Raw genomic sequence first — 16349 nt, forward strand, 5'->3', positions numbered from 1 at the left:
ACACACATACGTGCATAAAACAGGTAGCTAGTGGGAAGCTGCAATATATCACAGTGAGTTCAGCTCAATGCTCTGTGCTAACCGAGAGGGGTGGAATTAAAGGAGTGGAGGAAGGCTTAAGAGGGAGGGCATATTTATATACGTATAGCTGATTTCACCTTTTTGTATAGCAGAAACACAACACTGTAAAGCAATTATATTCCAACAATTCAAAAAATGTAAAACAAGAAAAAAAATTGCAATGAAAGACAACACAGAGATGAAATAGTACCTGGAGGGATACATGAAGTATTGGGAGATTTTCTCATGTGCATTTCTTTTTTAATGGAAACACTATGACATCTTTGTATGCCAAATGAAATATTCATAGGCAAAGAAAAACTTTCTTTAACGCTATTAAAAAAGCAAAGTGGAGAGGGCCTTAAGACGACAAAAAGAGACCAAAGTTCAGAGATTTCAGATGAGGGGACATGTAATTTTATGAAGTAAGGATAGTTAGACTCCATCTCACATCTACTAAATGTAAAATAAGCTAGATTCTTACTAGAAGTCAAAATTTAAGCATTAAAGTTGAGAGATAAACATTTAAAAAAAAAAAAAGGAAACCTACTTTGAAAGTCACAGTTGCCTTTGTACAATAAAATCCTATAGAAACAATAGGATCTTTCAAAGTCTGTGTTTTTTGTTGATGTGTAGTTGATGTAGGATCATTCCCAAGGTAGTTTTCCTCGGCATCGTCATAATTCACAATGGCAGGGACAAATGACCAGGCCCATGATACCCATCCCTGTGGCTGGTCGTCCTCTTGCTGTGAATACAGCTCTTGGCCTTTGTACTGAGCAGGATACTGCATATCTATTCGTGTTTCATCTTCAGCACCTATCAAAGTAAAGTCATATTAAATAAATCAAGAGAATTAAAACAAAAGAACAATTAGGAATTTAAATTATATAAAAATGTTTCTCACATGTGATTCTTTCTACATATAAAGCATGAACAAATCATATACTGGTTATTATTATTTGAAACCAATAATTTAGCATTACCACTTTCAAGTTTCTATACATTATACTGGATCAATCTCCTTTAATACTACACAGTATTATACGGTGAGTAATTTATTATATACTTTTGATAAATTTTGATAAATACAAAGAATAAATTCACTCTTTAGGGCTTCATTCATTAATTTAAACAACAACAACATAAAACTTACCTCCCAAAAATAAAGCTAAGGTGCTAAAAAAATGACTGTTTTCAGAAACATCACAAAAATGAAAGAAGAGTTCTTGATTTCCTGATACACCCAAAAGAGAAAGAGAATGGCAAGTGTTCCTAGGCAGAATGTCTCCTCTTCCAAAAAAAGGATTATCCCAAGGATGAAAGTAAATGTTATGATGAAATTATTCTTAATATGATATTAAGAAAATACAAATTAATTATTTTCTTATTAGTGAATAACAGGCCACCTCAAGCGAAGAGTTGACTCATTGGAAAAGACTCTGATGCTGGGAGGGATTGGGGGCAGGAGGAGAAGGGGACGACAGAAGATGAGATGGCTGGATGGCATCACTGACTTGATGGACGTGAGTTTGAGTGAACTCAGGGAGATGGTGATGGACAGGGAGGCCTGGTGTGCTGCGATTCATGGGGTCGCAAAGAGTTGGACACGACTGAGTGACTGAACTGAACTGAACTTAACTGAGAGCCAGTCATCCTGGAATGTGAAGTCAAGTGGGGCTTAGGAAGCATCACTACAAACAAAGCTAGTGGATATGATGAAATTCCAGTTGAGCTATTTCAAGTCCTAAAAGATGATGCTGTGAAAGTGTTGCATTCAATATGTCAACAAATTTGGAAAACTCAGCAGTGGCCACAGGACTAGAAAATATCAGTTTTCATTGCAATCCCAAAGAAAGACAAGGCCAAAGAATGTTCAAACTACCACACAATTGCACTAATCTCACATGCCAGCAAAGTAATGCTCAAAATTCTCCAAGCCAGGCTCAACAGAGGTGAACTGTGAACTTCCAGATATTTAAGCTAGATTCAGAAAAGGCAGTGGAACCAGAGACAAAACTGCTAATATCCACTGGGATCATCAAAAAAAAGAGTTCCAGAAAAACATCCACTTCTGCTTTACTGACTATACCAAAGGCTTTGTGTGGATCACAACAAACTGTGGAAAATTCTTCAAGAGATGGGAATACCAGACCACCTGACCTGCCTCCTGAGAAACCCGTTTGCAGGTCAAGAAGCTGCAGTTAGAACTGGACATGGAACAACAGACTGGTTCCAAATTGGGAAAGGAGGATGTCAAGGCTGTGTATTTTCACCCTGCTTATTCAACTTATATGCAGAATACATCATGTGAAATGCTGGGCTGGAAGAAGCACAAGCTGGAATCAAAACTGTCAGGAAAAATATCAATAACCTCAGATATGGAGATGACACCACCATTATGGCAGAAAGCGAAGAGGAACTAAAGAGGACCTTGATGAGAGTGAAAGAGGAGAGTGAAAAAGTTGGTTTAAAACACAACATTCAAAAAACGAAGATCATGGCATCTGGTCCCATCACTTCATGGGAAATAGAAGGGGAAACAGCGGAAACAATGAGAGATTTTATTTTGGGGGGCTCCAAAATCACTGCAGATGGTGACTGCAGCCATGAAATTAAAAGACGCTTGCTCCTTGGAAGAAAAGCTATGACCAACCTAGACACCATATTAAAAAGCAGAGACATTACTTTGCTGACAGTGGTCCCTGTATTCAGAGCTATGGTTTTTCCACTAGTGATGTATGAATGTGAGAGTTGGACCATAAAGAAGGCCGAAAGTCAAAGTATTGATGCTTTTGAACTGTGGTACTGAAGAAGACTCTTGAGAGTCCATTGGACTGCAAAGAGATCAAACCAGTCCAACCTAAAGGAAATCAGTCCTGAATATTCATTGGAAGGACTGATGCTGAAGGTCCAATACTTTGGTCACCTGGTGCAAAGAACCCATTCGTTGGAAAAGACTCTGATGCTGGGAAAGATTGAGGGCAGGAGAAGGGGGCAACAGGGGATGAGATGGTTGTTGAGGTTTATGACTGTATTGCTTTTAACAAAAGCAACCTAAATCTGTTCTATAGTATTAGGTTAGGCCATGAACCACACTTCCTTTTAGGCTCATACTACTAAAAATAATCTCTAGGTGATGGTCTCTCATGGGCTTAAGTGAAACACAGAATAACAGTTTTTTCCTTCACTTAGTTTGTATTAGTTCTCTATTTTCAAAATGTTATTGAATCTAACATCATTAAGTTGGATGGTATCACTGACTCAATGGATATGAGTCTGAGCATGCTCCAAGAGTTGGTGATGGACAGGGAAACCTGGTGCTTTGCTGCAGTCCAGGGGGTCACAAAGAGTTGGACACAACTGAGCAACTGAACTGAATTAGTGAATAACATCTTTCTTATTCTACAGATGAAAAAATCATAGCAAAGAACTTTTATTTGGTTATAAATGGGCAAACTAAGGATTTAAATTCCAACTACTGTAACTTATTCTACCTTTTTAAAGATAAAATCCATCAAGGTTCTTTAACATTATTCCAACAATACAAACAAAAGAGGCAGATCATCATGGAATTTAGGGGAGAAATTATTTTTATACAAATTCATGGTATAAGCAGCCACCAGCAGATTCACTCATCTACTCTTCACTGATAAATCTATATATATACATACTCAATTAAACATCATCCTCATTCAGATTCACTTCTAGGTTTTCTGGCAAGAAAAACTTAACTTTTTTAATCCTCATGACGAGATTTTTGGAATATCATAGACTTTTAACACATGGCTATAGACACCAGTCCATTCTGAAGGAGATCAGCCCTGGGATTTCTTTGGAAGGAATGATGCTAAAGCTGAAACTCCAATACTCTGGCCACCTCATGCAAAGAGTTGACTCATTGGAAAAGACTCTGATGCTGGGAGGGATTGGGGGCAAGAGGAGAAGGGGACGACAGAGGATGAGAGGGCTGGATGGCATCACCGACTCGATGGACGTGAGTCTGAGTGAACTCCGGGAACTGGTGATGGACAGGGAGGCCTGGCGTGCTGCAATTCATGGGGTCGCAGAGAGTCAGACATGACTGAGCGACTGAATTGAACTGATAGACCTCTTTCAGCTGGGACAAAACTTGATAAATAATAACTAGAGTACCTAAAATATAGTACCAAGAGACATTAGTCATTTTACTTCAACATAAATTAGAAAACTTGTAATTTCAGAAAATGTTTTATATCATCTTCATATCTTGCTATTTAACCATAAATACCATATAAATTTATACTGAGGAATAAATAAAGCTTATTATTAACTGTCCCTAATAAGATCTCAAATAGGGCATCATCACTGAATATCATCTTGGTAATAAAACAAAAAGTCAGGCCAGCTCAACCTAAGACCAGACTGGGTCCACAGAGCTGAACTCTGGACCTCTCTTATCAAAACCATTCAACAGAAGGAGTGTCCCACTGCTTGCTCTTCTGAAGCAAAAGAAACATCATTCAGAGAAGTCTAAGAAATCAGTCACTATAATTTACACTTATCATTAACTAATAATGAAGAGAGGTTTTTTATGAAAGATGCTTTTGAAGTTTCAAATCTTTGCTTACTCCTTTGTCAAAAGAATGAATTAGGACCTGGAGAAGAAAATTTCTTAAAATATTCTTTTCCTTTGAAATGGTGCATCTTAACATGGGACCCTTTGGCAGAATTCAGGAATTTCATAACTTTCAATGAAAAAATACATATTCAGTACTTAAATAAAATGAAGCATTCTTCTAATTATGAATGCAGGTAACAAATCACAGTTACATCACTAGTAAGTACCTTCAACTCTAAAACCTAAAGAAATCATAAATATATCAAATAACGTGAAGCCATCTCAAAACACTTTACACATGTCAGTACTTTGAAACTATAATAGGTATTAGACTTTCTGCTCTACTTCACTGTTCAACATGTTAATACTGAAGCACATATTGAAAAACAACAAAAAGACAAAATACAGGAAATAACAGTTTTCAGACACTGGACTTCAAGCAATGAAGGACAGTAAGTTCTGAGAGAGGAGAAACAACAGAAATGAGTTTGACTGGCCCAGCTTACTGTCTGGAATCGGTTTCTAAGCTACAATAAGAAAGAGGGAATCCAAGTAGAGCTCAGAATCTCACAGATGAGAAAACAGAGTACTGAGTGTAGGTACACTAAGGTGCCTAGAATTTGCAAAACAGATCACCCAACAAGAGGACCTGCTCAGAGAGAGCGAGCTCCTGAGCCCGCAGAGGGCCCCACTCCAGTCTTCACCTGAGTATTCATCAGATTCATATAAGGAAACTAAGGCCTTTAAAAGAACCACCAGAAAGGGGCAAAGAAAATACTCCCCAAGGCTTACAACTGGGAATACTCTGTGTTCCTACCACCAAGAAAGAGAAAAGCTCTAATTCACAGAAAACCAGGTACAGTACTCAAAGGTGTAATTATCTCAGTAGTGGAATAAAATTGGGCTTAAGCTAATGGCTGCTAAAGGTTTTAGACCCCATCTAAAAACCTTTAAGGCAAGACAACTGAATTAAATTGCTTCCAAATAACTTAAAATGTTTTCTAGAATACAATATATCCAGCACCCAACAAAATAAAATTCACAATGTGTAGCATCCAATTATCAGATGTGCAAAGAAGCAGGAGGATATCACAATGAGGAAAACTAAAAGTCCACAGAAAAAGACCTGGTCTTTCATAGCATTAGTAACATATTTCACAGCATTAGTAAACAAAAACATTAAGACAGCTATCTGAATAAAATGATATTCAAAAAAAGCACATTATTTTTAATAATCCCAACTGAACCTCTAGAGATGAAAAATACAGTATCTGAGATGAAACATAAAGTAGATGGGATTAACAGCAGATTAGCTACAGAAGACTAGTTATCTTGAACAGAAATACAGACTATCAAAAGTGAAACCAGAAAATGAAAGGGAGAAGAAAAACATTATGAACAGAACATCAGAGAGCTCTGTGGAACTTCAAGCCGCACAATATATGTGTTATTCGAGTCCCCAAAGGAAGAGAAAGGGGAACTGAAAAAGATATTTGAAATAATGCCCCCAATTTTTCTAACTATATCTGAAAACTATAAACTCACAGACGAAAAAACCTTAAAGTACTCCAAGCACAAATAACATGAAAAAAGGACACGAAGACATTAAAATCAAGGTACTTAAAACTTTCCAAGAAAAGGTTCATTGGCTTTACCAGTTTGTCAAAAGAATCCATAACATGCACAATAGAAGGTTAAGAATTTCTGCTTTAGACAGCTGGGGAAAAAAAAACAATTCAGATGTGTTTGGAAGCAAGCAACCTTTTTCTTTACAAAAAAAAAAAAAGAGAGCAAACCTAATCATCTTCTTAGAACACATAAAGGAATAGACATAAAGTTTTAAAAACTGCATTCAATCAAAATTTAAAACTGCTCAAGAAACACCTATTCAAAAATGAATTAAGCAAGTCAGAGACCAGCAAAAATATATTCCCTAGGGGTATTTGACATGTATTGTCATTCTTGAATTCAAAATATATAAAGAACCATCCTTATACATAGCCAACTCACTTCGCTGGACAGCAGAAACTAACGTAACACTGTAAATCAACTATACTTGAATAAAAAAGATTAAGGAAAAAAGTCACCAATCAGTAAGGAAACTCAAAAAAGTTTTAAAAACAGGCAAATATTTAACAAATGGCACAAAGTCAGATATATTAATTGTCAAAAATCACAGAAAAAAAGTTCAAAATAATTGATCAGATCAGTCGTTCAGTCGTGTCCGACTCTTTGCGACCCCATGAATCACAGCACGCCAGGCCTCCCTGTCCATCACCAACTCCCAGAGTTCACTCAGACTCACGTCCATCGAGGGAGTGATGCCATCCAGCCATCTCATCCTCTGTCGTCCCCTTCTCCTCTTGGCCCGAATCCCTCCCAGCATCAGAGTCTTTTCCAATGAGTCAACTCTTAGCACGAGGTGGCCAAAGTACTGGACTTTCAGCTTTAGCATCATTCCTTCCAAAGAAATCCCAGGGCTGATCTCTTTTAGAATGGACTGGTTGGATCTCCTCGCAGTCCAAGGGACTCTCAACAGTCTTCTCCAACACCACAGTTCAAAAGCATCCATTCTTCGGCACTCAGCCTTCTTCCCAGTCCAACTCTCACATCCATACATGACCACGGGAAAAACCATAGCCTTGACTAGACGAACCTTTGTTGGCAAAGTAATGTCTCTGCTTTTGAATATGCTATCTAGGTGGGTCATAACTTCCCTTCCAAGGAGTAAGCATCTTTTAATTTCATGGCTGCAGTCACCATCTGTAGTGATTTTGGAGCCCAGAAAAATAAAGTCTGACACTGTTTCCACCGTTTCCCCATCTATTTCCCATGAAGTGATGGGACCAGATGCCATGGTCTTCGTTTTCTGAATGTTGAGCTTTAAGCCAACTTTTTCACTCTCCACTTTCACTTTCATCAAGAGGCTTTTTAGTTCCTCTTCACTTTCTGCCAGAAGGGTGGTGTCATCTGTATATCTGAGGTTATTGATATTTCTCCCGGCAATCTTGATTCCAGCTTGTGTTTCTTCCAGTCCAGCGTTTCTCATGATGTACTCTGCATGGAAGTTAAATAAGCAGGGTGACAATATACAGCCTTGACGAACTCCTTTTCCTATTTGGAACCAGTCTGTTGCTCCATGTCCAGTTCTAACTGTTGCTTCCTGACCTGCATACAAATTTCTCAAGAGGCAGATCAGGTGGTCTGGTATTCCCATCTCTTTCAGAATTTTCCACAATTTATTGTGATCCACACAGTCAAAGGCTTTGGCATAGTCAATAAAGCAGAAATAGATGGTTTTCTGGAACTCTCTTGCGTTTTCCATGATCCAGTGGATGTTGGCAATTTGGTCTCCGGTTCCTCTGCCTTTTCTAAAACCAGCTTGAACATCAGGAAGTTCACAGTTCACATATTGCTGAAGCCTGGCTTGGAGAATTTTGAGCATTACGTTACTAGTGTGTGAGATGAGTGCAACTGTGCAGTAGTTTGAGCATTCTTTGGCATTGCCTTTCTTTGGGATTGGAATGAAAACTGACCTTTTCCAGTCCTGTGGCCACTGCTGAGTTTTCCATATTTGCTGGCATATTTCACAGCATCATCTTTCAGGATTTGGAATAGCTCAACTGGAATTCCATCACCTCCACTAGCTTTGTTTGTAGTGATGCTTTCTAAGGCCCACTTGATGTCACATTCCAGGATGTCTGGCTCTAGGTCAGTGATCACACCATTGTGATTATCTGGGTCGTGAAGATCTTTTTTGTACAGTTCTTCTGTGTATTCTTGCCAGCTCTTCTTAATATCTTCTGCTTCTGTTAGGTCCATACCATTTCTGTCCTTTATCGAGCTCATCTTTGCATGAAATGTTCCTCAGGGAAGTGCAAATTAAAACCACAATGAGCAACCACAACATATACATCAGAATGGCAAAAAGTGAAAAAGGACTGACAACAGCAAATGTTGCCCAGGATGTGAAGCAATTAGCATACATTGCTGATGGGAATGTGAAGTGAAGTCAAAGTGAAGTGAAGTCGCTCAGTTGTGTCTGACTCTTTACGACCCCATGGACTGTAGCCTACCAGGCTCCGCCATCCATGGGACTTTCCAGGCAAGAGTACTGGAGTGGGTTGCCATTTCCTTCTCCGGGGATCTTCCTGACTCAGGGATCAAACCCGGGTCTCCCGCACTGCAGGCAGACACTTTACCCTCTGAGCCACCAGGGATGCGAATGTAAAATGGCACAATTACTTTGGCGGAAAAGCCTGGTAATTTATTTTTTAAAAAAGTATGTAATAATTCTTCTGTTAGGTATTAAACCAAGAAAAAGAATAGCTACATGTCTTCAAGAGACTTTCAGAAGAATGTTCAGGTCATCTTCACTTATGATAACCAAAATGGAAATAACTCAAGCATTCATCAACAGGGTAATGTCTAAATAAACTATGTTACATTCATATGGCATAGTCATTCAATGTACTTAGCAATAAAAAGGAAACAAACACTGATATATATAACAATACAGATGAACCCCCAAATACAATGCTTTCAGAGCAGTGAAAATACTATGAATGATACCATAATGATGGATACATTTGTGCAAACCCACAGAATATACATCAGCAAGACTGAACTTTAAACTACTGACTCTGGGTGATAATGATGTAGGTTCATCAGTTGTGATAAGTAGAGGGATGCTGATAATGGGGGAGGTTATGCATGTATGAGAACGGGGATATATGGGAAATCTCTGTACCTACCCTTCAATTTTGTTGCAAATCTAAAATTGCTCAAAAAATTAAGTCTTAAAAAGTTTTTAAAAATGAAAAGTAAAAAAACAATATTATGCTTGAGGAAAGAATCCTTTCACAGGAGAATTTATACTGTATGTTTTCTATTTACATGAAATTCCAGAATCAGCAAAAACTAATGCATGGCTTCTTTCTTTTTTAGAGATTCAGAACAGGGTTTTCTTAAGTGGAAGGGGGAGTGGGCAGACAGTTGGAGGAAGGGAAGTGACTGAATAGTGGCATGAGATAACTTTTTGAGATATTAATGACACATATTTTGATGAGTGTCCCATATCACACAGGCATACACATTTCTCAAAACTTCTTAAATAGCATACTTAAATTAACATTTATGTGTTTTACCTTATGAATTTAACCTTTAAAAAGAAAAAGAAAAAGAACTGTCAATAAACATAAACTTTAGATAGGGATATACTGTTGAAATCTAGTGGTGAAGTACATTGGTGTCCATAACTTAACCGTGAAATGCAGCAAAAACTGGTTGAATTGATGGAGAGAAAGTGATGTTAGATGAACAGATACATGATAAGCAAATGTGATAAATATTCACTGTAGAATCCAGATGATGAGTAGATCCTACACATCTACTCAACCACATAGTGGCTGTTGATTGTATAATACTTTCAACTTTCCATATATTAATATTTGAAATTTACCATAATAGCATGGTGGAAAAAATGAACTGACCAGCTTCTGTATGCTAGGTTTTGTTCAACTAGTTTTTGTTCTACCAGTTCTGTTATATAACCCTAGGAACAGAACTGCTGGATAATATAGTAACTCTATGTACAACTTTTTGACAAACCAGATTGTGTACCATTCCCACCATCTATGCTTAAAGGTTCCAATTTTCCCACATCCTTGACAACACTTATTATGAGTCGTTTTTAATTTTAACTACACTGGTTAGTAGCTATAAAGCACTCATTGTGGTTTTGACTTGTATTACCCTTCATGACTAATGATACTAAGCATATTTTCACATGCTTGTTGGCCACCTCGATATTCTTTCTGGAAACAGCTCTATAAAGACCTTTTGCCCACTTTTTAATGGGGTTATTTGTTCCCAAGTTTTAACTGCCCTTTAGCTAAAGGCTCTAACTATGAAAGTCAATCATCACCTTCTCCAAATTTTTCCTGAGACTCAGACCAACACAAGTCAAAGCCTACCACTCCTTTCACCATTTTTCTACTTCCAATCGTTAATACCTCTAATATTAATAAGTCAAATATCTGCCATCCACTTAACTGTTTAAGTGCTTAACTAACTGTTTACATGTCTGTCCACTCCAATGTACATTAAGATTTTAAGATTTTAAATCTGTCTCTGTACTTTCCCACATTTCTTTATCTCTGCATTCTCCTACATTCCCAGCAATAATGTCTTACATACAAATAGGCTTTAGTAAAGGTATAATGAACTGAATAAGTGAAATTAACCCACTAAGTATCTTTCAATGAAGTATGTACTTCAATGAGTAATGCTCCAATTAATTAACTAGGTATCCTCTAAAACATACAGTTAATTAGGTGTAATTATAGTTTATTATAGACTATCCTGGTAGTTCAGTCAGTAAAGAATCTACCTGCATTGCAGGAGACCTGGGTTCGATCCTGGGTTAGGAAGAACCCTGGGAGGACATGGCAACCCACTCCAGTATTGTTGCCTGGAGAATCCCCATGGACAGAGGAGCATAAAGGGCTGCAGTCCATGGGGTCACAAAGAATCGGACACGACTGAGCAACTAAGCACAGCACACACAGTTAATTATAATTACATATGATAATTAAGTATAAATAACTTAGTTAAAATAACTCAGTGAGACTTTATAGAAAAATTATCAATATAGCTGGTCCTTCAACAACAAGGTAGTTAGGAGTACAAGATGAAAATCCAGGTATAACTTTATAGTCAACTCACTATCATATTTATAGTTCTGTATCTGAGGATTCAACCAACCATGGATCATGCAGTTTTACTGAAAAAAATTTGTGTGTAAGTGGATCTTACACAGTTCAAACCCATGTGTTCAAGGGTCAACTGTACTATAACTTACTAGGAAATCTTGAGGCTGGACTATCCTTTTGTATAATGTATATTCTGAACACTTATACCTACTAGAAATAGTCAAGTTATTTTAGCATGTAGGAAAAAAAAGAATAATATGCAAAATGTAGAAAAGAAAAAAATCAGTGTTAAGCAAATCATCCCATCATATTAGAATACTATAAAACATAATCTAATGTTGTAGCTTTTCAAGTTTCACAATGGTGAAAACATTTGTAAGAACAATAGTTATAAAAACTTTGTTGTATTTACCTGTAACATTTCCCAACACATCTTTATTGTGACAAGTAGAATCTTCTGTTTCTCCATCTTTAAAATTTCCTATTTCTCCATAGTAAAGAGCAATTCCAAGTTGCATTATACGGATAAACATAGGCAATTGCTGATCAGTGATAGAAAGTTTCAAACTCTCTACTAAGGTATGAATCTGTATTTTGAAGAAAACAAAAGCATCAACAAAAGTATACTCAGAATACTATTTAAACATAAGTACAGAAATGTTAAGCCTTAAAATGGAGTACCATAGGAAAAACAGTGATGTCTCAATGTTTCTAATACTTAAGCCAAAATGACAGCTCTAAAATCTTAGAAATTTAAACAAATTTTCCTATGATGATCACTAACTTTAGATAGAAGCAATGTTAATCCCAACTATCTAAGTGGAAATAGAAATGATCATGACAAGATACAGTCACAATGGATTTCAAAATTACTTTTCCAAAAATTTTTTGTTAACAAAGTACCCATCCTATAATATTAAGAGTATAATAGTACTCCAACAAAAACCATAAAGATCTCTGTCACAAATAAGAATAAAAGTTTCATAATGTCATTTTATAAGTCGTTAATCCACCCTTTCCAGCTTATTAACCAAAAAGAATGCATACATATCCTAAAAACATATGTTAAGTGAGTAAACTACTAACACTATAACTATGGAAGTATGCACCTGGTAAAATAATTGTCAGATATAGAAAACAAAGGGAAAATATGACCAGGAAAATTTCTGAAACAAACTTTAAAAGAATTAAACATGGTATAAAATTTACAACATGAATTAATTATAAGTAAGACTAATTACTATCAATAGGACACAAAGTCAACAATTGAAGTTCTCCTTATAGAACAATACATCAATAAAATATAAAGACAAGCTCAATATAATAATTTCCTGTTGCTACATAAACATGGAATAAAACCAATTAAGCCATAAAGTAAGTCTTTTGGAAGGTTTATTTTAACTAAGTGGTATTTGAGTGTCTATGAAACTTGAAAAAGTAATGGCAATCAGCATTTCTTTAGGGACAAAGGCACAAAAAAACTGTACTTCAAGGGAAGCAAATTATATGGGAAAGTATAAAATACCATACTCAATTATGAGTACAGGTTTTAAAAACTGACAAAAATCATACACCAAATAAACTACAATGAGGTAAGAAAACTGAGGAAGGCTTATGCAGGTGTGCAATGCAGGCCTGCGAAGCTCTTCTTAAATCTGACATTTATCTGCCACATTCTTTTAAATACCATATGGCACCAATAGCACCAGTGATAGCTGTCTTAGCAAAATCAACCTCAATCCTGTATGCACATATGTATGCACTTAAAATCTTATACACATAAACATATATACCTTTAAAATATAAAAGATATTTTATACATTATACATATAAATATCTTTAAAATCAATAAAGCTAACCAACAACAGGAAAATTGACAAAGACCCTGAATGAATTTTTCAAAAAAAATAATGGCCACTGAACATATTTTCAAATATGTAAGTTTGCTAATAATCAAATTAATATTAAATTGCATTATTTTTGCTAAACAAGTTGGCTTTTATATAAGTATGATCATATTTAAGGATAGTAGAGTATAACACAGGCATTCCCCTTAATGTTCATGAGCATATACACTGGTTAAACATTTCTGGAAGCAATTTTGTAGTTCAGATGACAGGCCTTAAAAGTTTAAACCCATTAATAAGATATTTGCAATTACAGAAATCATTCCTAAGGAATCAATCAGAGATGTGGTCAAGATTTATGTGTAGACTTCCATTCCTCTGAAAAACTGTTAAGAAAAAGTAAATTTTCACTAACAAGGGGAAATGTTAAATAACACATCTGTATGCTCTGTATCTCGTAGATGATATAATCTCTAAAACATTTATTACTCACAAAAGATAGAAAATTACAAAAAGTCTACCCAAATACAAATAAATTCAAAAGTCACCTAATGAAACATATATGAGAACCTTTGACAAATAATTAGAGTGTCTCAAACATTTTTGGAAATTCCCTGTCTTTGAGATGATCAATGAGCTTAACCATGTCCATTTAAATACTTATTTCCTAGGACTAAGAGCACAAAAATGATGGTTCTAACTCAAAACACCAAATCTTATATCACAGTACTATTAATAAAAAACTGAAAATTTAATTTCAGTTAAGCATAAGTGGTACCACTCTCCTCTAATTTACCCACATCCTAAAATGTACAATTAAATCTGTATTAAAGATCAATAAAGAAATTTTTATACGGTAAGGCTTCCCCATATTCATTACTTGCTTTCAAAATATATCTTGAATTTACTCTTAACATTCCCCAACTTCACTGGTAGAGTCAAAGTCAAAGAAGGAATGTTTAAGTCCATTGTCCTGGGATAGGGACACAATTACTATTGAATCAACACTATTCCGTGCTTATATTTGTCTAAGAAGCTATACCTGTGATGGATTCATTTTGATATTTGGCAAAACTAATACAATTATGTAAAGTTTAAAAATAAAATAAAATTTAAAAAAAAAATAAAAAAAATAAAACAGAAGGAAAGAGTAACAGAATTTAAAGAAAACAATGTGTCCTGTACAAAGTGTAAGGAAAAAAAGATACTCAAGAGTGAGCACCACCAAAGAAAAGTGGGTGGAATTCATGTATAAATTCAAAGCTACACAAAATGACATGTCTTATGTTTTAAAAGCACTATGTAAAAATAATAAATAATTTCTATAGCCACGCCAAAACAAGCACAGTGGTCAATACCAGTGTTCAGGCTTAGGACTGGCTTTTTCATTACAATACAAAAGCTTATAATTCAATAATAAAAATTTATTCCATGTGAAAACTTAGTTAACAAAATCACAAGTCACTGTGTAAATTCTTTTTCAAAGACAGATAAATAGGTAAGAGATAGAGAAAAAAAATTTTTTTTGAGAAAATTTTTATGCAATAAAACAACACAAAATTTACCCTTAGAGAATAATGATACACACTAAAAATATTGGCCAATACCTGGAGAACAAATTTTCATGTGGATCAAAAGATATTACTGAAACATTCACATATTCTTAAGGTTTTAATCACATTTTGAAACCATAGACAGCTAAAATTCCCTAAACCAATAAACTAATAGATAAGCAAATTAAGTCTTATAAAGTTATCTAAGGAAAACAAGGGTCAGAAACTATTATCAGATGAAAAATTTATAAGGATTGAAATAAAGACTAATATTCAGTCCGCCATCGGTATAAATAAACTTTTTGATATGATCTCCTCTATCTAATTGAAGAGAAAAACACTAACAATCAGCAGGAAAAACTAAAACGGAATCTAAGTCACAGGGAAAAAAAGCTGTCCCCAAAAAATCTTTATTAGAACACTAAATGGAAAAAAGTTATAATACATAACAAATAACATAAAAGTTATAATATGAACAAAACATTTTTACATTATATATTTGAGGTTAATTTCCTCATTGCTTTTTAACAATGATTAGTATGTATAACAATCAATAAACAAAGTAGAAACATGCAACTTGACTATTAGAAAAAGAAACACCTACTTTTATAACAGATGGCATCTTAGAATTTAGGTTATCATAAGTAAAATGCAGACGAGTTCTGAAGGAACACTTGTACAATAAAGGATCCTGGTAGAATTCTATTTTACCACTGGCATTTCGTTTATCAAGACAAACTGTACAGTCAGAAAAATTGATAACCTTTCTCAACACCAGATCAGTTGCTAAAAGAAAAAAGAGAAAAACATTTTAAGTAAAAAGTAAACTTAGAAGAAAAAAAAAAGGCAATTCTTTATTAGTATAACTAATAAAAATAATAGAAGAAATAAGATTAATAAAGCATTTAACTAGGACTGTCAGCACCTATGAATAGAACTTCACATTTAATGCATCACTGAAAGCTTCCAACAATATTATGAAATAGGCACAATAATCCCCATTTAATGTATGAAGAATCAAACAGAAGCCAAAGAAATGAAGCAGCTTGTCCCCAATTTGCTTGACTCCCAAATACAAATTTAAGACAAAGTTTATAAAAATTTATCTACATTTCACTATCTGCAATGGAATACTAAACAACAATAAAATTCTTGGAAAATCACATTATAAAAACATTTGAGTAATAGTCGCTTATTTAACATTTATTTCTCCACTGAAATACTGCTGTTCTCAAAGCTTGCATTCTTCAATATGGTAGCCACCATGAATACAGTATTATTTAAATTTACCTATGAATTAAAATTATGGAAATAAAATTTCAGGTCCTTGGCTGCATTAGTCACATTGCATGTACTCAAAAGCCACATACAGTTAGTGGCTAGGGCACTGGACAGTAAAAAGTAAAACATTTCCATCATCATAGAAAATTCTAGTGGCCAACATGTTTTTAAATAATGACTAATGAGGAAATTACCAAATTACCAGTAACATTATAAAGTCTGTTTTCAAGGGAATAAAAATGGAAACAATTGCTGGTAGAGTATCAAACTAGAGAACAAAACCTTTAGAAAATTT

General features: G+C 35.1%; 1 protein-coding gene across 34 annotated transcripts in view; it reads right to left on the reverse strand.

Annotated features, from left to right (window-relative positions):
• The window catches only part of VPS13B (vacuolar protein sorting 13 homolog B), an 806276-nt gene that overhangs the window by 724137 nt on the left and 65790 nt on the right, over positions 1-16349 (reverse strand). For all 34 annotated transcript variants that reach the window (XR_009490398.1, XM_059874347.1, XM_059874354.1 and 31 more), the window contains 3 exons: positions 15378-15559; positions 11786-11960; positions 611-879 (listed from right to left, as the gene is read on the reverse strand). Coding sequence is in view for 33 of the 34 variants with exons in the window: in XM_059874347.1 (XP_059730330.1) it covers positions 611-879; positions 11786-11960; positions 15378-15559 (626 nt within the window). In the remaining variant the exon portion in view is untranslated. The remainder of the gene's footprint in view (positions 1-610; positions 880-11785; positions 11961-15377; positions 15560-16349) is intronic.

Source organism: Bos taurus, chromosome 14 (genome assembly GCF_002263795.3).
Source record: "Bos taurus isolate L1 Dominette 01449 registration number 42190680 breed Hereford chromosome 14, ARS-UCD2.0, whole genome shotgun sequence".
Classification (NCBI taxonomy): Eukaryota; Metazoa; Chordata; class Mammalia; order Artiodactyla; family Bovidae; genus Bos; species Bos taurus.